We start from the raw sequence: 24,582 nt of genomic DNA, 5'->3' as shown, positions 1-24,582 counted from the left end.
GAAATTGATCTTAGTATGGTGCACATTTTAAACAAGTAATCATTCGAAAAAGTTTGAAAAGGATAGTTCCTCCCAATAGATAGATTCTTTTTACTATTGCTTTTTATCCAAGGGGTATCTTTAACAGAAGTCCCCTCTTAATTACCCCAAATTTTCCAATGTTCCATTTTAAAATGGGTCTTCTAAAACTGGGCAACACATTCATTAGTAAATAAAATTACAGGGACCGATGAAATGCTAATTTGATGGTGACCAGCACAATGGCTATGCTTCCATTTATCACTGTTGCAAATATGATCCCTGCAACGCTACATAAAAAAAAATCAGTGTCTTTGAAAAATAAAGAAGTGAACATATTTACTACTGCTGGTTATCCATATAAATGTCAGTGATGGAAATAATATACCATGTTTTATTGATAATAGAACCCGATGTTGTGAAGAACTTGACAGCAGGGATCATCACCACTACATCCATATCTCTGAGCTGGGAGAAACCATATGGAAATGCAAGTTTTTATGAAATCCAGATTCTGGGAGAACCAAGCTTGAATAGGACAGTGAATACAACTTTTGATACAATTGACGGCCTGATACCTGGAAATTATTACACACTGCTGGTCTCTGCAGTTGTTGGGGAAAATAATATCACTGGAAACAGTTCACACCTGCTTGTGTACACAAGTGAGTATTTCTTATATTTAGATTGCCAATACTCTTACCATATGTGTTTTTTTTCAGAGGATGGGTACCAACGGTGAATGAGCAGTCGTAAACTACTAAATTAAAAGCTGAAATGCTAGTCAAAGTTTGAAGATAATGTTTTTTAACCTCTAAAGTTCCAGACTATTTAGTTTTTTTTGTGACAGCGTTTATACTAAAGTGACAAAAAAAGGGCAGACAAAAATGATTGTCACATTTTGATTATATTTTCAGAAAGTAATAGTTACTGTCATTTTCATAACATCTTTAATGGGTTCTGAGGTTTGGACATTCCCTATAAGGTGATTCCCTTGAAACAAAACTGACCATAAAGTAAGCCCCTGAATGATTTCCTCGGATCCAATGTTATTTGTAGGGAAAACCTTGCAGTAAGTGTTTCGTTTGATGTTAGGGCCTCTACTGCTAAAATTGAGCATGGTATGGTACACATTTAAATCAATTAATGATTTGAAAATATTTAAAAAGGAAAGTTCCTTAAAATGAAAAATTTCTCTTTACTACTGCTGGTTATCCAAGTGTATCTTAAACAGAAGCCCCTCCCCTTCCTTTAATTAACCCCAAATTTTCCAATGTTCTATTTAAAATGGGTCTTCTAAACTGGCCAATGCATTAATTAATAAATAAAATGACAAGGATCGCTAAAATGCTAATTTGATTGTGACAAAAAAAAAAACAATTTTTCAAAAAAAAAAAGTGAAATTAAAGGTTTTGACAAGTGCTCTTTAGTTTAATTTACCAACATCAGCCATGTGTATACGTATCTTAGCACTATGCTACTATATTGTAGAGATGTTTTAAGAATGAACTTCTAATTTATGTATGCCATGTTAGGATTTCAGATTTAGGTAAATACTAAATCCCAATATCTAAAAGAAAACATGGCCAAATACCAATTAAATCATACATGATTTCCATTAAAAAAATGCCTAAATTAGTTTTAATTGATCTCTTAGTTCAGATTTTTCTAACCTTCTTTTTGTAAGCTATTAAGCAATAGACCTCTTACTAGTGGGTAGAATATGTTATCACCAAGTTAGTTTCTATATAAATGTCAGTATTAGAAATAATATACCATGTTTTATTGATAATAGAACCCGATGTTGTGAAGAACTTGACAGCAGGGATCATATCCACTACGTCCATATCTCTGAGGTGGGGGAAACCATATGGAAATGCAAGTTTTTATGAAATCCAGATTCTGGGAGAACCAAGCTTGAATAGGACAGTGAATACAACTTTTGATACAATTGACGGCCTGATACCTGGAAATTATTACACACTGCTGGTCTCTGCAGTTGTTGGGGAAAATAATATCACTGGAAACATTTCACAACTGCTTGTGTACACAAGTGAGTATTTCTTATATTCACATTGCCAATACTCTACCGTATGTGTTTTCAGAGGATGGGTACCCATGCTAAATCAGCCGTCATAAACTACTATATTAGAAGCTTAAATGTTAGTCAAAGTTTAAAGATAAGGTTTATTTAACCTCTCCAATTTTCGACATTTTTTTTTGTCGTCGACAGCATTTATACAAAAGTGACAAAAATAAGTGCAGATATATTGATTGTCACACTATAATTAATTTCTTAGAAAGTGATAAATAACTGTCATTTTCATAGCATTGAAATGGGTTCTGAGCGTTGGACATTTCATATGAGAATAGTCCCTTAAAACGAAACTGACCATAAAGTAAGCCCCTGAATATATCTGTCGGATCTAATGTTATCTGTAGGGAAAACCTGTCAGTAAGTGTTTAGTTTGATAACAGGGCCACTACTGCTGAAATTGATCTTAGTATGGTGCACATTTTAAACAAGTAATCATTCGAAAAAGTTTGAAAAGGATAGTTCCTCCCAATAGATAGTTTCTTTTTACTATTGCTTTTTATCCGAGGGGTATCTTTAACAGAAGTCCCCTCTTAATTACCCCCAAATTTTCCAATGTTCCATTTTAAAATGGGTCTTCTAAAACTGGGCAACACATTCATTAGTAAATAAAATTACAGGGACCGATGAAATGCTAATTTGATGGTGACCAGCACAATGGCTATGCTTCCATTTATCACTGTTGCAAATATGATCCCTGCAACGCTACATAAAAAAAAATCAGTGTCTTTGAAAAATAAAGAAGTGAACATATTTACTATTGCTGGTTATCCATATAAATGTCAGTGATGGAAATAATATACCATGTTTTATTGATAATAGAACCCGATGTTGTGAAGAACTTGACAGCAGGGATCATCACCACTACATCCATATCTCTGAGCTGGGAGAAACCATATGGAAATGCAAGTTTTTATGAAATCCAGATTCTGGGAGAACCAAGCTTGAATAGGACAGTGAATACAACTTTTGATACAATTGACGGCCTGATACCTGGAAATTATTACACACTGCTGGTCTCTGCAGTTGTTGGGGAAAATAATATCACTGGAAACAGTTCACACCTGCTTGTGTACACAAGTGAGTATTTCTTATATTTAGATTGCCAATACTCTTACCATATGTGTTTTTTTTCAGAGGATGGGTACCCACGGTGAATGAGCAGTCGTAAATTACTAAATTAAAAGCTGAAATGCTAGTCAAAGTTTGAAGATAATGTTTTTTAACCTCTAAAGTTCCAGACTATTTAGTTTTTTTGGTGACAGCGTTTATACAAAAGTGATAAAAAAAAGGGCAGACAAAAATGGTTGTCACATTTTGATTATATTTTCAGAAAGTAATAGTTACTGTCATTTTCATAACATCTTTAATGGGTTCTGAGGTTTGGACATTCCCTATAAGGTGATTCCCTTGAAACGAAACTGACCATAAAGTAAGCCCCTGAATGACTTCCTCGGATCCAATGTTATTTGTAGGGAAAACCTTGCAGTAAGTGTTTCGTTTGATGTTAGGGCCTCTACTGCTAAAATTGAGCATGGTATGGTACACATTTAAATCAATTAATGATTTGAAAATGTTTAAAAAGGAAAGTTCCTTAAAATGAAAAATTTCTCTTTACTACTGCTGGTTATCCAAGGTGTATCTTAAACAGAAGCCCCTCCCCTTCCTTTAATTAACCCCAAATTTTCCAATGTTCTATTTAAAATGGGTCTTCTAAACTGGCCAACGCATTAATTAATAAATAAAATGACATGGATCGCTAAAATGCCAATTTGATTGTGACAAAAAAATATCAATTTTTAAAAAAAAATAAGGGAAATTAAAGGTTTTGACAAGTGCTCTTTAGTTTAATTTACCAACATCAGCCATGTGTATACGTATCTTAGCACTATGCTACTATATTGTAGAGATGTTTTAAGAATGAACTTCTAATTTATGTATGCCATGTTAGGATTTCAGATTTAGGTAAATACTAAATCCCAATATCTAAAAGAAAACATGGCCAAATACCAATTAAATCATACATGATTTCCATTTAAAAAAATGCCTAATTTGTTTTAATTGATCTTAGTTCAAATTTTTCTAACCTTTTTGTAAGCTATTAAGCAATGGACCTCTTACTAGTGGGTAGAATATGTTATCACCAAGTTAGTTTCTATATAAATGTCAGTATTAGAAATAATATACCATGTTTTATTGATAATAGAACCCGATGTTGTGAAGAACTTGACAGCAGGGATCATCTCCACTACGTCCATATCTCTGAGGTGGGGGAAACCATATGGAAATGCAAGTTTTTATGAAATCCAGATTCTGGGAGAACCAAGCTTGTATAGGACAGTGAATACAACTTTTGTTACAATTGACGGCCTGATAGCTGGAAATTATTACACACTGCTGGTCTCTGCAGTTGTTGGGGAAAATAATATCACTGGAAACATTTCACAACTGCTTGTGTACACAAGTGAGTATTTCTTATATTCACATGGCCAATACTCTACCGTATGTGTTTTCAGAGGATGGGTACCCATGCTAAATCAGCCGTCATAAACTACTATATTAGAAGCTAAAATGTTAGTCAAAGTTTAAAGATAAGGTTTTTTTAACCTCTACAATTTTCGACATTTTTTTTTGTCGTCGACAGCATTTATACAAAAGTGACAAAAATAAGTGCAGATATATTGATTGTCACACTATAATTAATTTCTTAGAAAGTGATAAATAACTGTCATTTTCATAGCATTGAAATGGGTTCTGAGCTTTGGACATTTCCTATGAGAATAGTCACTTTAAACGAAACTGAACATAAAGTAAGCCCCTGAATATATCGTCGGATCTAATGTTATCTGTAGGGAAAACCTGTCAGTAAGTGTTTAGTTTGATAACAGGGCCACTACTGCTGAAATTGATCTTAGTATAATGCACATTTTAAACAAGTAATCATTCGAAAAAGTTTGAAAAGGATAGTTCCTCCCAATAGATAGTTTCTTTTTACTATTGCTTTTTATCGAAGGGGTATCTTTAACAGAAGTCCCCTCTTAATTACCCCAAATTTTCCAATGTTCCATTTTAAAATGGGTCTTCTAAAACTGGGCAACACATTCATTAGTAAATAAAATTACAGGGACCGATGAAATGCTAATTTGATGGTGACCAGCACAATGGCTATGCTTCCATTTATCACTGTTGCAAATATGATCCCTGCAACGCTACATAAAAAAAAATCTGTGTCTTTGAAAAATAAAGAAGTGAACATATTTACTACTGCTGGTTATCCATATAAATGTCAGTGATGGAAATAATATACCATGTTTTATTGATAATAGAACCCGATGTTGTGAAGAACTTGACAGCAGGGATCATCACCACTACATCCATATCTCTGAGCTGGGAGAAACCATATGGAAATGCAAGTTTTTATGAAATCCAGATTCTGGGAGAACCAAGCTTGAATAGGACAGTAAATACAACTTTTGATACAATTGACGGCCTGATACCTGGAAATTATTACACACTGCTGGTCTCTGCAGTTGTTGGGGAAAATAATATCACTGGAAACAGTTCACACCTGCTTGTGTACACAAGTGAGTATTTCTTATATTCAGATTGCCAATACTCTTACCATATGTGTTTTTTTTCAGAGGATGGGTACCCACGGTGAATGAGCAGTCGTAAACTACTAAATTAAAAGCTGAAATGCTAGTCAAAGTTTGAAGATAATGTTTTTTAACCTCTAAAGTTCCAGACTATTTAGTTTTTTTGGTGACAGCGTTTATACAAAAGTGATAAAAAAAAGGGCAGACAAAAATGATTATCACATTTTGATTATATTTTCAGAAAGTAATAGTTACTGTCATTTTCATAACATCTTTAATGGGTTCTGAGGTTTGGACATTCCCTATAAGGTGATTCCCTTGAAACGAAACTGACCATAAAGTAAGCCCCTGAATGACTTCCTCGGATCCAATGTTATTTGTAGGGAAAACCTTGCAGTAAGTGTTTCGTTTGATGTTAGGGCCTCTACTGCTAAAATTGAGCATGGTATGGTACACATTTAAATCAATTAATGATTTGAAAATGTTTAAAAAGGAAAGTTCCTTAAAATGAAAAATTTCTCTTTACTATTGCTGGTTATCCAAGGTGTATCTTAAACAGAAGCCCCTCCCCTTCCTTTAATTAACCCCAAATTTTCCAATGTTCTATTTAAAATGGGTCTTCTAAACTGGCCAACGCATTAATTAATAAATAAAATGACATGGATCGCTAAAATGCTAATTTGATTGTGACAAAAAAATATCAATAAAAAATAAAAAAGAGGGAAATTAAAGGTTTTGACAAGTGCTCTTTAGTTTAATTTACCAACATCAGCCATGTGTATACGTATCTTAGCACTATGCTACTATATTGTAGAGCTGTTTTAAGAATGAACTTCTAATTTATGTATGCCATGTTAGGATTTTAGATTTAGGTAAATACTAAATCCCAATATCTAAAAGAAAACATGGCCAAATACCAATTAAATCATACATGATTTCCATTTAAAAAAATGCCTAATTTGTTTTAATTGATCTCTTAGTTCAGATTTTTCTAACCTTCTTTTTGTAAGCTATTAAGCAATGGACCTCTTACTAGTGGGTAGAATATGTTATCACCAAGTTAGTTTCTATATAAATGTCAGTATTAGAAATAATATACCATGTTTTATTGATAATAGAACCCGATGTTGTGAAGAACTTGACAGCAGGGATCATCTCCACTATGTCCATATCTCTGAGGTGGGGGAAACCATATGGAAATGCAAGTTTTTATGAAATCCAGATTCTGGGAGAACCAAGCTTGAATAGGACAGTGAATACAACTTTTGATACAATTGACGGCCTGATACCTGGAAATTATTACACACTGCTGGTCTCTGCAGTTGTTGGGGAAAATAATATCACTGGAAACATTTCACAACTGCTTGTGTACACAAGTGAGTATTTCTTATATTCACATTGCCAATACTCTACCGTATGTGTTTTCAGAGGATGGGTACCCATGCTAAATCAGCCGTCATAAACTACTATATTAGAAGCTAAAATGTTAGTCAAAGTTTAAAGATAAGGTTTTTTTAACCTCTACAATTTTCGACATTTTTTTTTGTCGTCGACAGCATTTATACAAAAGTGACAAAAATAAGTGCAGATATATTGATTGTCACACTATAATTAATTTCTTAGAAAGTGATAAATAACTGTCATTTTCATAGCATTGAAATGGGTTCTGAGCTTTGGACATTTCCTATGAGAATAGTCCCTTAAAACGAAACTGACCATAAAGTAAGCCCCTGAATATATCGTCGGATCTAATGTTATCTGTAGGGAAAACCTGTCAGTAAGTGTTTAGTTTGATAACAGGGCCACTACTGCTGAAATTGATCTTAGTATGGTGCACATTTTAAACAAGTAATCATTTGAAAAAGTTTGAAAAGGATAGTTCCTCCCAATAGATAGTTTCTTTTTACTATTGCTTTTTATCCAAGGGGTATCTTTAACAGAAGTCCCCTCTTAATTACCCCAAATTTTCCAATGTTCCATTTTAAAATGGGTCTTCTAAAACTGGGCAACACATTCATTAGTAAATAAAATTACAGGGACCGATGAAATGCTAATTTGATGGTGACCAGCACAATGGCTATGCTTCCATTTATCACTGTTGCAAATATGATGCCTGCAACGCTACATAAAAAAAAATCAGTGTCTTTGAAAAATAAAGAAGTGAACATATTTACTACTGCTGGTTATCCATGTAAATGTCAGTGATGGAAATAATATACCATGTTTTATTGATAATAGAACCCGATGTTGTGAAGAACTTGACAGCAGGGATCATCACCACTACATCCATATCTCTGAGCTGGGAGAAACCATATGGAAATGCAAGTTTTTATGAAATCCAGATTCTGGGAGAACCAAGCTTGAATAGGACAGTAAATACAAATTTTGATACAATTGACGGCCTGATACCTGGAAATTATTACACACTGCTGGTCTCTGCAGTTGTTGGGGAAAATAATATCACTGGACACAGTTCACACCTGCTTGTGTACACAAGTGAGTATTTCTTATATTCAGATTGCCAATACTCTTATCATATGTGTTTTTTTTCAGAGGATGGGTACCCACGGTGAATGAGCAGTCGTAAACTACTAAATTAAAAGCTGAAATGCTAGTCAAAGTTTGAAGATAATGTTTTTTAACCTCTAAAGTTCCAGACTATTTAGTTTTTTTGGTGACAGCATTTATACAAAAGTGATAAAAAAAAGGGCAGACAAAAATGATTATCACATTTTGATTATATTTTCAGAAAGTAATAGTTACTGTCATTTTCATAACATCTTTAATGGGTTCTGAGGTTTGGACATTCCCTATAAGGTGATTCCCTTGAAACGAAACTGACCATAAAGTAAGCCCCTGAATGACTTCCTCGGATCCAATGTTATTTGTAGGGAAAACCTTGCAGTAAGTGTTTCGTTTGATGTTAGGGCCTCTACTGCTAAAATTGAGCATGGTATGGTACACATTTAAATCAATTAATGATTTGAAAATGTTTAAAAAGGAAAGTTCCTTAAAATGAAAAATTTCTCTTTACTATTGCTGGTTATCCAAGGTGTATCTTAAACAGAAGCCCCTCCCCTTCCTTTAATTAACCCCAAATTTTCCAATGTTCTATTTAAAATGGGTCTTCTAAACTGGCCAACGCATTAATTAATAAATAAAATGACATGGATCGCTAAAATGCTAATTTGATTGTGACAAAAAAATATCAATAAAAAATAAAAAAGAGGGAAATTAAAGGTTTTGACAAGTGTTTTTTAGTTTAATTTACCAACATCAGCCATGTGTATACGTATCTTAGCACTATGCTACTATATTGTAGAGATGTTTTAAGAATGAACTTCTAATTTATGTATGCCATGTTAGGATTTTAGATTTAGGTAAATACTAAATCCCAATATCTAAAAGAAAACATGGCCAAATACCAATTAAATCATACATGATTTCCATTTAAAAAAATGCCTAATTTGTTTTAATTGATCTCTTAGTTCAGATTTTTCTAACCTTCTTTTTGTAAGCTATTAAGCAATGGACCTCTTACTAGTGGGTAGAATATGTTATCACCAAGTTAGTTTCTATATAAATGTCAGTATTAGAAATAATATACCATGTTTTATTGATAATAGAACCCGATGTTGTGAAGAACTTGACAGCAGGGATCATCTTCACTACGTCCATATCTCTGAGGTGGGGGAAACCATATGGAAATGCAAGTTTTTATGAAATCCAGATTCTGGGAGAACCAAGCTTGAATAGGACAGTGAATACAACTTTTGATACAATTGACGGCCTGATACCTGGAAATTATTACACACTGCTGGTCTCTGCAGTTGTTGGGGAAAATAATATCACTGGAAACAGTTCACACCTGCTTGTGTACACAAGTGAGTATTTCTTATATTCAGATTGCCAATACTCTTACCATATGTGTTTTTTTTCAGAGGATGGGTACCCACGGTGAATGAGCAGTCGTAAACTACTAAATTAAAAGCTGAAATGCTAGTCAAAGTTTGAAGATAATGTTTTTAACCTCTAAAGTTCCAGACTATTTAGTTTTTTTGGTGAAAGCGTTTATACAAAAGTGATAAAAAAAAGGGCAGACAAAAATGGTTGTCACATTTTGATTATATTTTCAGAAAGTAATAGTTACTGTCATTTTCATAACATCTTTAATGGGTTCTGAGGTTTGGACATTCCCTATAAGGTGATTCCCTTGAAACTAAACTGACCATGAAGTAAGCCCCTGAATGACTTCCTCGGATCCAATGTTATTTGTAGGGAAAACCTTGCAGTAAGTGTTTCGTTTGATGTTAGGGCCTCTACTGCTAAAATTGAGCATGGTATGGTACACATTTAAATCAATTAATGATTTGAAAATGTTTAAAAAGGAAAGTTCCTTAAAATGAAAAATTTCTCTTTACTACTGCTGGTTATCCAAGGTGTATCTTAAACAGAAGCCCCTCCCCTTCCTTTAATTAACCCCAAATTTTCCAATGTTCTATTTAAAATGGGTCTTCTAAACTGGCCAACGCATTAATTAATAAATAAAATGACATGGATCGCTAAAATGCAAATTTGATTGTGACAAAAAAATATCAATTTTTTAAAAAAAATAAGGGAAATTAAAGGTTTTGACAAGTGCTCTTTAGTTTAATTTACCAACATCAGCCATGTGTATACGTATCTTAGCACTATGTTACTATATTGTAGAGATGTTTTAAGAATGAACTTCTAATTTATGTATGCCATGTTAGGATTTCAGATTTAGGTAAATACTAAATCCCAATATCTAAAAGAAAACATGGCCAAATACCAATTAAATCATACATGATTTCCATTTAAAAAAATGCCTAATTTGTTTTAATTGATCTCTTAGTTCATATTTTTCTAACCTTTTTGTAAGCTATTAAGCAATGGACCTCTTACTAGTGGGTAGAATATGTTATCACCAAGTTAGTTTCTATATAAATGTCAGTATTAGAAATAATATACCATGTTTTATTGATAATAGAACCCGATGTTGTGAAGAACTTGACAGCAGGGATCATCTCCACTACGTCCATATCTCTGAGGTGGGGGAAACCATATGGAAATGCAAGTTTTTATGAAATCCAGATTCTGGGAGAACCAAGCTTGAATAGGACAGTGAATACAACTTTTGATACAATTGACGGCCTGATACCTGGAAATTATTACACACTGCTGGTCTCTGCAGTTGTTGGGGAAAATAATATCACTGGAAACATTTCACAACTGCTTGTGTACACAAGTGAGTATTTCTTATATTCACATTGCCAATACTCTACCGTATGTGTTTTCAGAGGATGGGTACCCATGCTAAATCAGCCGTCATAAACTACTATATTAGAAGCTAAAATGTTAGTCAAAGTTTAAAGATAAGGTTTTTTTAACCTCTACAATTTTCGACATTTTTTTTTGTCGTCGACAGCATTTATACAAAAGTGACAAAAATAAGTGCAGATATATTGATTGTCACACTATAATTAATTTCTTAGAAAGTGATAAATAACTGTCATTTTCATAGCATTGAAATGGGTTCTGAGCTTTGGACATTTCCTATGAGAATAGTCCCTTAAAACGAAACTGACCATAAAGTAAGCCCCTGAATATATCGTCGGATCTAATGTTATCTGTAGGGAAAACCTGTCAGTAAGTGTTTAGTTTGATAACAGGGCCACTACTGCTGAAATTGATCTTAGTATGGTGCACATTTTAAACAAGTAATCATTTGAAAAAGTTTGAAAAGGATAGTTCCTCCCAATAGATAGTTTCTTTTTACTATTGCTTTTTATCCAAGGGGTATCTTTAACAGAAGTCCCCTCTTAATTACCCAAAATTTTCCAATGTTCCATTTTAAAATGGGTCTTCTAAAACTGGGCAACACATTCATTAGTAAATAAAATTACAGGGACCGATGAAATGCTAATTTGATGGTGACCAGCACAATGGCTATGCTTCCATTTATCACTGTTGCAAATATGATCCCTGCAACGCTACATAAAAAAAATCTGTGTCTTTGAAAAATAAAGAAGTGAACATATTTACTACTGCTGGTTATCCATATAAATGTCAGTGATGGAAATAATATACCATGTTTTATTGATAATAGAACCCGATGTTGTGAAGAACTTGACAGCAGGGATCATCACCACTACATCCATATCTCTGAGCTGGGAGAAACCATATGGAAATGCAAGTTTTTATGAAATCCAGGTTCTGGGAGAACCAAGCTTGAATAGGACAGTAAATACAAATTTTGATACAATTGACGGCCTGATACCTGGAAATTATTACACACTGCAGGTCTCTGCAGTTGTTGGGGAAAATAATATCACTGGAAACAGTTCACACCTGCTTGTGTACACAAGTGAGTATTTCTTATATTCAGATTGCCAATACTCTTACCATATGTGTTTTTTTTCAGAGGATGGGTACCCACGGCGAATGAGCAGTCGTAAACTACTAAATTAAAAGCTGAAATGCTAGTCAAAGTTTGAAGATAATGTTTTTTAACCTCTAAAGTTCCAGACTATTTAGTTTTTTTGGTGACAGCGTTTATACAAAAGTGATAAAAAAAAGGGCAGACAAAAATGATTATCACATTTTGATTATATTTTCAGAAAGTAATAGTTACTGTCATTTTCATAACATCTTTAATGGGTTCTGAGGTTTGGACATTCCCTATAAGGTGATTCCCTTGAAACGAAACTGACCATAAAGTAAGCCCCTGAATGACTTCCTCGGATCCAATGTTATTTGTAGGGAAAACCTTGCAGTAAGTGTTTCGTTTGATGTTAGGGCCTCTACTGCTAAAATTGAGCATGGTATGGTACACATTTAAATCAATTAATGATTTGAAAATGTTTAAAAAGGAAAGTTCCTTAAAATGAAAAATTTCTCTTTACTACTGCTGGTTATCCAAGGTGTATCTTAAACAGAAGCCCCTCCCCTTCCTTTAATTAACCCCAAATTTTCCAATGTTCTATTTAAAATGGGTCTTCTAAACTGGCCAACGCATTAATTAATAAATAAAATGACATGGATCGCTAAAATGCTAATTTGATTGTGACAAAAAAATATCAATAAAAAAAAAAAAAGAGGGAAATTAAAGGTTTTGACAAGTGCTCTTTAGTTTAATTTACCAACATCAGCCATGTGTATACGTATCTTAGCACTATGCTACTATATTGTAGAGATGTTTTAAGAATGAACTTCTAATTTATGTATGCCATGTTAGGATTTCAGATTTAGGTAAATACTAAATCCCAATATCTAAAAGAAAACATGGCCAAATACCAATTAAATCATACATGATTTCCATTTAAAAAAATGCCTAATTTGTTTTAATTGATCTCTTAGTTCATATTTTTCTAACCTTTTTGTAAGCTATTAAGCAATGGACCTCTTACTAGTGGGTAGAATATGTTATCACCAAGTTAGTTTCTATATAAATGTCAGTATTAGAAATAATATACCATGTTTTATTGATAATAGAACCCGATGTTGTGAAGAACTTGACAGCAGGGATTATCTCCACTACGTCCATATCTCTGAGGTGGGGGAAACCATATGGAAATGCAAGTTTTTATGAAATCCAGATTCTGGGAGAACCAAGCTTGAATAGGACAGTGAATACAACTTTTGATACAATTGACGGCCTGATACCTGGAAATTATTACACACTGCTGGTCTCTGCAGTTGTTGGGGAAAATAATATCACTGGAAACATTTCACAACTGCTTGTGTACACAAGTGAGTATTTCTTATATTCACATTGCCAAAACTCTACCGTATGTGTTTTCAGAGGATGGGTACCCATGCTAAATCAGCCGTCATAAACTACTATATTAGAAGCTAAAATGTTAGTCAAAGTTTAAAGATAAGGTTTTTTTAACCTCTACAATTTTCGACATTTTTTTTTGTCGTCGACAGCATTTATACAAAAGTGACAAAAATAAGTGCAGATATATTGATTGTCACACTATAATTAATTTCTTAGAAAGTGATAAATAACTGTCATTTTCATAGCATTGAAATGGGTTCTGAGCTTTGGACATTTCCTATGAGAATAGTCCCTTAAAACGAAACTGACCATAAAGTAAGCCCCTGAATATATCGTCGGATCTAATGTTATCTGTAGGGAAAACCTGTCAGTAAGTGTTTAGTTTGATAACAGGGCCACTACTGCTGAAATTGATCTTAGTATGGTGCACATTTTAAACAAGTAATCATTTGAAAAAGTTTGAAAAGGATAGTTCCTCCCAATAGATAGTTTCTTTTTACTATTGCTTTTTATCCAAGGGGTATCTTTAACCACCTCAGCCCTCAGTGCTTAAACACCCTGAAAGACCAGGCCACTTTTTACACTTCTGACCTACACTACTTTCACCGTTTATTGCTCGGTCATGCAACTTACCACCCAAATGAATTTTACCTCCTTTTCTTCTCACTAATAGAGCTTTCATTTGGTGGTATTTCATTGCTGCTGACATTTTTACTTTTTTTGTTATTAATCGAAATTTAACGATTTTTTTGCAAAAAAATGACATTTTTCACTTTCAGTTGTAAAATTTTGCAAAAAAAAACGAGATCCATATAGAAATTTTGCTCTAAATTTATTGTTCTACATGTCTTTGATAAAAAAAAAATGTTTGGGTAAAAAAAAAATGGTTTGGGTAAAAGTTATAGCGTTTACAAACTATGGTACAAAAATGTGAATTTCCGCTTTTTGAAGCAGCTCTGACTTTCTGAGCACCTGTCATGTTTCCTGAGGTTCTACAATGGCCAGACAGTACAAACACCCCACAAATGACCCCATTTTGGAAAGTACACACCCTAAGGTATTCGCTGATGGGCATAGTGAGTTCATAGAACTTTTTATTTTTTGTCACAAGTTAGCGGAAAATGATGATTTTTTTATTTTTATTTTTTTTCTTACAAAGTCTCATATTCCACTAACTTGTGACAAAAAATAAAAAGGTCTATGAACTCACTATGCCCTTCACGAAATACCTTGGAGTCTCTTCTTTCCAAAATGGGGTCACTTGTGGGGTAGTTATACTGCCCTGGCATTCTAGGGGCCCTAATGTGTGGTAAGGAGTTTGAAATCAAATTCTGTAAAAAATGACCTGTGAAATCCGAAAGGTGCTCTTTGGAATATGGGCCCCTTTGCCCACCTAGGCTGCAAAAAAGTGTCACACATCTGGTATCTCTGTACTCAGGAGAAGTTGGGGAATGTGTTTTGGGGTGTCATTTTACATATACCCATGCTGGGTGAGAGAAATATCTTGGCAAAAGACAACTTTTCCCATTTTTTTATACAAAGTTGGCTTTTGACCAAGATATTTATCTCACCCAGCATGGGTATATGTAAAATGACACCCCAAAACACATTCCCCAACTTCTCCTGAGTACGGAGATACCAGATGTGTGACACTTTTTTGCAGCCTAGGTGGGCAAAAGGGCCCATATTCCAAAGAGCACCTTTCGGATTTCACTCGTCATTTTTTACAGAATTTGATTTCAAACTCCTTACCACACATTTGGGCCCCTAGAATGCCAGGGCAGTATAACTACCCCACAAGTGACCCCATTTTGGAAAGAAGAGACCCCAAGGTATTCGCTGATGGGCATAGTGAGTTCATGGAAGTTTTTATTTTTTGTCACAAGTTAGTGGAATATGAGACTTTGTATGAAAAAAAAAAATAAATAAATAAATCAGCATTTTCCACTAACTTGTGACGAAAAATAAAAAATTCTATGAACTCGCCATGCCCCTCACGGAATACCTTGGGGTGTCTTCTTTCCAAAATGGGGTCACTTGTGGGGTAGTTATACTGCCATGGCATTTTCCAGGGGCTCTAATGTGTGGTAAGTAGGTAAATGACCAGTGAAATCCTAAAGGTGCTCTTTGGAATGTGGGCCCCTTTGCCCACCTAGGCTGCAAAAAAGTGTCACACATGTGGTATCGCCGTACTCGGGAGAAGTTGGGCAATGTGTTTTGGGGTGTCTTTTTACATATACCCATGCTGGGTGAAAGAAATATCTCGGCAAAAGACAACTTTTCCCATTTTTTTATACAAAGTTGGCATTTGACCAAGATATTTCTCTCACCCAGCATGGGTATATGTAAAATGACACCCCAAAACACATTCCCCAACTTCTCCTGAGTACGGCGATACCACATGTGTGACACTTTTTTGCAGCCTAGATGCGCAAAGGGGCCCACATTCATTTTATGAGGGCATTTTTAGACATTTGGATCCCAGACTTCTTCTCACGCTTTAGGACCCCTAGAATGCCAGGGCAGTATAAATACCCCACATGTGACCCCATTTTGGAAAGAAGACATCCCAAGGTATTCAATGAGGGGCATGACGAGTTCATAGAAATATTTTTTTTTTTGGCACAAGTTAGCAGAAATTGATATTTTATCTTTTTTTCTCACAAAGTCTCCCTTTCCGCTAACTTGGGACAAAAATTTCAATCTTTCATGGACTCAATATGCCCCTCACGGAATACCTTGGGGTGTCTTCTTTCCGAAATGGGGTCACATGTGGGGTATTTATACTGCCCTGGCATTCTAGGGGCCCTAAAGCGTGAGAAGATGTCTGGAATATAAATGTCTAAAAAATTTTACGCATTTGGATTCCGTGAGGGGTATGGTGAGTTCATGTGAGATTTTATTTTTTGACACAAGTTAGTGGAATATGAGACTTTGTAAGAAAAAAATAATAATTTCCGCTAACTTGGGCCAAAAAAATGTCTGAATGGAGCCTTACAGAGGGGTGATCAATGACAGGGGGGTGATCAATGACAGGGGGGTGATCAGAGAGTCTATATGGGGTGATCACCCCCCTGTCATTGATCACCCCCCTATAAGGCTCCATTCAGATGTCCGTATGTGTTTTGCGGATCCGATCCATGTATCCGTGGATCCGTAAAAATCATACGGACATCTGAATGCAGCATGACAGGGGGGGGTGATCAATGACAGGGGGGGGTGATCAATGACAGGGGGATGATCAGGGAGTCTATATGGGGTGATCACCCCCCCTGGAAGGCTCCAGGGAGACGCCTGTATGTGTTTTGCGGATCCGATCCATCTATCAGTGGATCCGTAAAAATCATGCGGACATCTGAATGGAGCTTTACAGGGGGTTGATCAATGACAGGGGTGTAATCAATGACAGGGGGGGTGATCAGGGAGTCTATATGGGGTGATAACCACAGTCATTGATCACGCCCCTGTAAGGCTTTATTCAGACGTCCGTATGCGTTTTGCGGATCTGATCCATTTATCAGTGGATCCGTAAAAATCATGCGGACATCTGAATGGAGCTTTACAGGGGGTTGATCAATGACAGGGGTGTAATCAATGACAGGGGGGTGATCAGGGAGTCTATATGGGGTGATCACCACAGTCATTGATCACGCCCCTGTAAGGCTTCATTCAGACGCCCGTATGCGTTTTGCGGATCCGATCCATTTATCAGTGGATCCGTAAAAATCATGCGGACATCTGAATGGAGCTTTACAGGGGGTTGATCAATGACAGGGGTGTAATCAATGACAGGGGGGTGATCAGGGAGTCTATATGGGGTGATAACCACAGTCATTGATCACGCCCCTGTAAGGCTTCATTCAGACGTCCGTATGCGTTTTGCGGATACGATCCATTTATCAGTGGATCCGTAAAAATCATGCGGACATCTGAATGGAGCTTTACAAGGGGTTGATCAATGACAGGGGTGTAATCAATGACAGGGGGGTGATCAGGGAGTCTATATGGGGTGATCACCACAGTCATTGATCACGCCCCTGTAAGGCTTCATTCAGACGCCCGTATGCGTTTTGCGGATCCGATCCATTTATCAGTGGATCCGTAAAAATCATGCGGACATCTGAATGGAGCTTTACAGGGGGTTGATCAATGACAGGGGTGTAATCAATGACAGGGGGGTGATCAGGGAGTCTATATGGGGTGATAACCACAGTCATTGATCACGCCCCTGTAAGGCTTCATTCAGACGTCCGTATGCGTTTTGCGGATCCGATCCATTTATCAGTGGATCCGTAAAAATCATGCGGACATCTGAATGAAGCTTTACAGGGGGTTGATCAATGACAGGGGTGTAATCAATGACAGGGGGGTGATCAGGGAGTCTATATGGGGTGATCACCACAGTCATTGATCACGCCCCTGTAAGGCTTCATTCAGACGTCCGTATGCGTTTTGCGGATCCGATCCATCTATCAGTGGATCCGTAAAAATCATGCGGACATCTGAATGGAGCTTTACAGGGGGTTGATCAATGACAGGGGTGTAATCAATGACAGGGGGGTGATCAGGGAGTCTATATGGGGTGATAACCACAGTCATTGATCACGCCCCTGTAAGGCTTCATTCAGACGTCCGTATGCGTTTTGCGGATCCGATCCATTTATCAGTGGATCCGTAAAAATCATGCGGACATCTGAATGAAGCTTTACAGGGGGTTGATCAATGACAGGGGTGTAATCAATGACAGGGGGGTGATCAGGGAGTCTATATGGGGTGATCACCACAGTCATTGATCACGCCCCTGTAAGGCTTCATTCAGACGTCCGTATGCGTTTTGCAGATCCGATCCATCTATCAGTGGATCCATAAAAATCATGCGGACATCTGAATGGAGCTTTACAGGGGGTTGATCAATGACAGGGGGGTAATCAATGACAGGGGGGTGATCAGGGAGTCTATATGGGGTGATCAGGGGTGATCAAGGGTGAATAAGGGGTTAATAAGTGACAGGGGGGGGTGTAGTGTAGTGGTGCTTGGTGCAACATATTTACTGAGCTACCTATGTCCTCTGGTGGTCGATCCAAACAAAGGGGACCACCAGAGGACCAGGTAGCAGGTATATTAGACGCTGTTATCAAAACAGCGTCTAATATACCTGTTAGGGGTTAAAAAAAACACATCTCCAGCCTGCCAGCGAACGATCGCTGCTGGCAGGCTGGAGATCCACTCTCTTACCTTCCGTTCCTGTGAACGCGCGCGCCTATGTGCGCGCGTTCACAGGAAATCTCGCGTCTCGCGAGAGGACGCGCCGGCGCGTCCACCCAGAAGAGCAGGGCCGCCGCAAAGACGCAATCCTGCGTACGGCGGTCCTGAGGAGGTTAACAGAAGTCCCCTCTTAATTACCCCAAATTTTCCAATGTTCCATTTTAAAATGGGTCTTCTAAAACTGGGCAACACATTCATTAGTAAATAAAATTACAGGGACCGATGAAATGCTAATTTGATGGTGACCAGCACAATGGCTATGCTTCCATTTATCACTGTTGCAAATATGATCCCTGCAACGCTACATAAAAAAAAATCAGTGTCTTTGAAAAATAAAGAAGTGAACATATTTACTACTGCTGGTTATCCATATAAATGTCAGTGATGGAAATAATATACCATGTTTTATTGATAATAGAACCCGATGTTGTGAAGAACTTGACAGCAGGGATCATCACCACTACATCCATATCTCTGAGCTGGGAGAAACCATATGGAAATGCAAGTTTTTATGAAATCCAGATTCTGGGAGAACCAAGCTTGAATAGGACAGTAAATACAAATTTTGATACAATTGACGGCCTGATACCTGGAAATTATTACACACTGCAGGTCTCTGCAGTTGTTGGGGAAAATAATATCACTGGAAACAGTTCACACCTGCTTGTGTACACAAGTGAGTATTTCTTATATTCAGATTGCCAATACTCTTACCATATGTGTTTTTTTTCAGAGGATGGGTACCCACGGCGAATGAGCAGTCGTAAACTACTAAATTAAAAGCTGAAATGCTAGTCAAAGTTTGAAGATAATGTTTTTTAACCTCTAAAGTTCCAGACTATTTAGTTTTTTTGGTGACAGCGTTTATACAAAAGTGATAAAAAAAAGGGCAGACAAAAATGATTATCACATTTTGATTATTTTCAGAAAGTAATAGTTACTGTCATTTTCATAACATCTTTAATGGGTTCTGAGGTTTGGACATTCCCTATAAGGTGATTCCCTTGAAACGAAACTGACCATAAAGTAAGCCCCTGAATGACTTCCTCGGATCCAATGTTATTTGTAGGGAAAACCTTGCAGTAAGTGTTTCGTTTGATGTTAGGGCCTCTACTGCTAAAATTGAGCATGGTATGGTACACATTTAAATCAATTAATGATTTGAAAATGTTTAAAAAGGAAAGTTCCTTAAAATGAAAAATTTCTCTTTACTACTGCTGGTTATCCAAGGTGTATCTTAAACAGAAGCCCCTCCCCTTCCTTTAATTAACCCCAAATTTTCCAATGTTCTATATAAAATGGGTCTTCTAAACTGGCCAACGCATTAATTAATAAATAAAATGACATGGATCGCTAAAATGCTAATTTGATTGTGACAAAAAAATATCAATAAAAAATAAAAAAAGAGGGAAATTAAAGGTTTTGACAAGTGCTCTTTAGTTTAATTTACCAACATCAGCCATGTGTATACGTATCTTAGCACTATGCTACTATATTGTAGAGATGTTTTAAGAATGAACTTCTAATTTATGTATGCCATGTTAGGATTTTAGATTTAGGTAAATACTAAATCCCAATATCTAAAAGAAAACATGGCCAAATACCAATTAAATCATACATGATTTCCATTTAAAAAAATGCCTAATTTGTTTTAATTGATCTCTTAGTTCAGATTTTTCTAACCTTCTTTTTGTAAGCTATTAAGCAATGGACCTCTTACTAGTGGGTAGAATATGTTATCACCAAGTTAGTTTCTATATAAATGTCAGTATTAGAAATAATATACCATGTTTTATTGATAATAGAACCCGATGTTGTGAAGAACTTGACAGCAGGGATCATCTTCACTACGTCCATATCTCTGAGGTGGGGGAAACCATATGGAAATGCAAGTTTTTATGAAATCCAGATTCTGGGAGAACCAAGCTTGAATAGGACAGTGAATACAACTTTTGATACAATTGACGGCCTGATACCTGGAAATTATTACACACTGCTGGTCTCTGCAGTTGTTGGGGAAAATAATATCACTGGAAACATTTCACAACTGCTTGTGTACACAAGTGAGTATTTCTTATATTTACATTGCCAATACTCTACCGTATGTGTTTTCAGAGGATGGGTACCCATGCTAAATCAGCCGTCATAAACTACTATATTAGAAGCTAAAATGTTAGTCAAAGTTTAAAGATAAGGTTTTTTTAACCTCTACAATTTTCGACATTTTTTTTTGTCGTCGACAGCATTTATACAAAAGTGACAAAAATAAGTGCAGATATATTGATTGTCACACTATAATTAATTTCTTAGAAAGTGATAAATAACTGTCATTTTCATAGCATTGAAATGGGTTCTGAGCTTTGGACATTTCCTATGAGAATAGTCCCTTAAAACGAAACTGACCATAAAGTAAGCCCCTGAATATATCGTCGGATCTAATGTTATCTGTAGGGAAAACCTGTCAGTAAGTGTTTAGTTTGATAACAGGGCCACTACTGCTGAAATTGATCTTAGTATGGTGCACATTTTAAACAAGTAATCATTTGAAAAAGTTTGAAAAGGATAGTTCCTCCCAATAGATAGTTTCTTTTTACTATTGCTTTTTATCCAAGGGGTATCTTTAACAGAAGTCCCCTCTTAATTACCCCAAATTTTCCAATGTTCCATTTTAAAATGGGTCTTCTAAAACTGGGCAACACATTCATTAGTAAATAAAATTACAGGGACCGATGAAATGCTAATTTGATGGTGACCAGCACAATGGCTATGCTTCCATTTATCACTGTTGCAAATATGATCCCTGCAACGCTACATAAAAAAAAATCAGTGTCTTTGAAAAATAAAGAAGTGAACATATTTACTACTGCTGGTTATCCATATAAATGTCAGTGATGGAAATAATATACCATGTTTTATTGATAATAGAACCCGATGTTGTGAAGAACTTGACAGCAGGGATCATCACCACTACATCCATATCTCTGAGCTGGGAGAAACCATATGGAAATGCAAGTTTTTATGAAATCCAGATTCTGGGAGAACCAAGCTTGAATAGGACAGTAAATACAAATTTTGATACAATTGACGGCCTGATACCTGGAAATTATTACACACTGCAGGTCTCTGCAGTTGTTGGGGAAAATAATATCACTGGAAACAGTTCACACCTGCTTGTGTACACAAGTGAGTATTTCTTATATTCAGATTGCCAATACTCTTACCATATGTGTTTTTTTTCAGAGGATGGGTACCCACGGCGAATGAGCAGTCGTAAACTACTAAATTAAAAGCTGAAATGCTAGTCAAAGTTTGAAGATAATGTTTTTTAACCTCTAAAGTTCCAGACTATTTAGTTTTTTTGGTGACAGCGTTTATACAAAAGTGATAAAAAAAAGGGCAGACAAAAATGATTATCACATTTTGATTATATTTTCAGAAAGTAATAGTTACTGTCATTTTCATAACATCTTTAATGGGTTCTGAGGTTTGGACATTCCCTATAAGGTGATTCCCTTGAAACGAAACTGACCATAAAGTAAGCCCCTGAATGACTTCCTCGGATCCAATGTTATTTGTAGGGAAAACCTTGCAGTAAGTGTTTCGTTTGATGTTAGGGCCTCTACTGCTAAAATTGAGCATGGTATGGTACACATTTAAATCAATTAATGATTTGAAAATGTTTAAAAAGGAAAGTTCCTTAAAATGAAAAATTTCTCTTTACTACTGCTGGTTATCCAAGGTGTATCTTAAACAGAAGCCCCTCCCCTTCCTTTAATTAACCCCAAATTTTCCAATGTTCTATTTAAAATGGGTCTTCTAAACTGGCCAACGCATTAATTAATAAATAAAATGACATGGATCGCTAAAATGCTAATTTGATTGTGACAAAAAAATATCAATTTTTAAAAAAAAATAAGGGAAATTAAAGGTTTTGACAAGTGCTCTTTAGTTTAATTTACCAACATCAGCCATGTGTATACGTATCTTAGCACTATGCTACTATATTGTAGAGATGTTTTAAGAATGAACTTCTAATTTATGTATGCCATGTTAGGATTTCAGATTTAGGTAAATACTAAATCCCAATATCTAAAAGAAAACATGGCCAAATACCAATTAAATCATACATGATTTCCATTTAAAAAAATGCCTAATTTGTTTTAATTGATCTCTTAGTTCTGATTTTTCTAACCTTTTTGTAAGCTATTAAGCAATGGACCTCTTACTAGTGGGTAGAATATGTTATCACCAAGTTAGTTTCTATATAAATGTCAGTATTAGAAATAATATACCATGTTTTATTGATAATAGAACCCGATGTTGTGAAGAACTTGACAGCAGGGATCATCTCCACTACGTCCATATCTCTGAGGTGGGGGAAACCATATGGAAATGCAAGTTTTTATGAAATCCAGATTCTGGGAGAACCAAGCTTGAATAGGACAGTGAATACAACTTTTGATACAATTGACGGCCTGATACCTGGAAATTATTACACACTGCTGGTCTCTGCAGTTGTTGGGGAAAATAATATCACTGGAAACATTTCACAACTGCTTGTGTACACAAGTGAGTATTTCTTATATTCACATTGCCAATACTCTACCGTATGTGTTTTCAGAGGATGGGTACCCATGCTAAATCAGCCGTCATAAACTACTATATTAGAAGCTAAAATGTTAGTCAAAGTTTAAAGATAAGGTTTTTTTAACCTCTACAATTTTCGACATTTTTTTTGTCGTCGACAGCATTTATACAAAAGTGACAAAAATAAGTGCAGATATATTGATTGTCACACTATAATTAATTTCTTAGAAAGTGATAAATAACTGTCATTTTCATAGCATTGAAATGGGTTCTGAGCTTTGGACATTTCCTATGAGAATAGTCCCTTAAAACGAAACTGACCATAAAGTAAGCCCCTGAATATATCGTCGGATCTAATGTTATCTGTAGGGAAAACCTGTCAGTAAGTGTTTAGTTTGATAACAGGGCCACTACTGCTGAAATTGATCTTAGTATGGTGCACATTTTAAACAAGTAATCATTTGAAAAAGTTTGAAAAGGATAGTTCCTCCCAATAGATAGTTTCTTTTTACTATTTCTTTTTATCCAAGGGGTATCTTTAACAGAAGTCCCCTCTTAATTACCCCAAATTTTCCAATGTTCCATTTTAAAATGGGTCTTCTAAAACTGGGCAACACATTCATTAGTAAATAAAATTACAGGGACCGATGAAATGCTAATTTGATGGTGACCAGCACAATGGCTATGCTTCCATTTATCACTGTTGCAAATATGATCCCTGCAACGCTACATAAAAAAAAATCAGTGTCTTTGAAAAATAAAGAAGTGAACATATTTACTACTGCTGGTTATCCATATAAATGTCAGTGATGGAAATAATATACCATGTTTTATTGATAATAGAACCCGATGTTGTGAAGAACTTGACAGCAGGGATCATCACCACTACATCCATATCTCTGAGCTGGGAGAAACCATATGGAAATGCAAGTTTTTATGAAATCCAGATTCTGGGAGAACCAAGCTTGAATAGGACAGTAAATACAAATTTTGATACAATTGACGGCCTGATACCTGGAAATTATTACACACTGCTGGTCTCTGCAGTTGTTGGGGAAAATAATATCACTGGAAACAGTTCACACCTGCTTGTGTACACAAGTGAGTATTTCTTATATTCAGATTGCCAATACTCTTACCATATGTGTTTTTTTTTCAGAGGATGGGTACCCACGGTGAATGAGCAGTCATAAACTACTAAATTAAAAGCTGAAATG

The 24,582-nt window shown here is 35.8% G+C and overlaps 1 protein-coding gene across 1 annotated transcript in view; it reads left to right on the top strand.

Moving 5' to 3' along the window:
• Positions 1-391: 391 nt before the first annotated feature.
• Positions 392-24,582, top strand: part of LOC120983823 (receptor-type tyrosine-protein phosphatase beta-like) — a gene marked incomplete at its 3' end in the record, with an annotated part of 37,135 nt that continues 12,944 nt past the window's right edge. The window contains exons 1-16 of the mRNA XM_040413238.1: positions 392-683; positions 1,814-2,071; positions 2,936-3,193; positions 4,320-4,577; positions 5,440-5,697; positions 6,828-7,085; positions 7,948-8,205; positions 9,336-9,593; positions 10,721-10,978; positions 11,840-12,097; positions 13,225-13,482; positions 19,197-19,454; positions 20,584-20,841; positions 21,704-21,961; positions 23,090-23,347; positions 24,209-24,466. Of these exons, the coding sequence (XP_040269172.1) occupies positions 392-683; positions 1,814-2,071; positions 2,936-3,193; positions 4,320-4,577; positions 5,440-5,697; positions 6,828-7,085; positions 7,948-8,205; positions 9,336-9,593; positions 10,721-10,978; positions 11,840-12,097; positions 13,225-13,482; positions 19,197-19,454; positions 20,584-20,841; positions 21,704-21,961; positions 23,090-23,347; positions 24,209-24,466 (4,162 nt within the window). The remainder of the gene's footprint in view (positions 684-1,813; positions 2,072-2,935; positions 3,194-4,319; positions 4,578-5,439; positions 5,698-6,827; positions 7,086-7,947; positions 8,206-9,335; positions 9,594-10,720; positions 10,979-11,839; positions 12,098-13,224; positions 13,483-19,196; positions 19,455-20,583; positions 20,842-21,703; positions 21,962-23,089; positions 23,348-24,208; positions 24,467-24,582) is intronic.

The sequence above is a fragment of the Bufo bufo genome, unplaced genomic scaffold (assembly GCF_905171765.1).
Source record: "Bufo bufo unplaced genomic scaffold, aBufBuf1.1, whole genome shotgun sequence".
Lineage (NCBI taxonomy): Eukaryota > Metazoa > Chordata > Amphibia > Anura > Bufonidae > Bufo > Bufo bufo.
The sequence above is the reverse complement of the archived record's forward strand: the minus strand, read 5'-3'. Positions and strand labels throughout refer to the sequence as shown.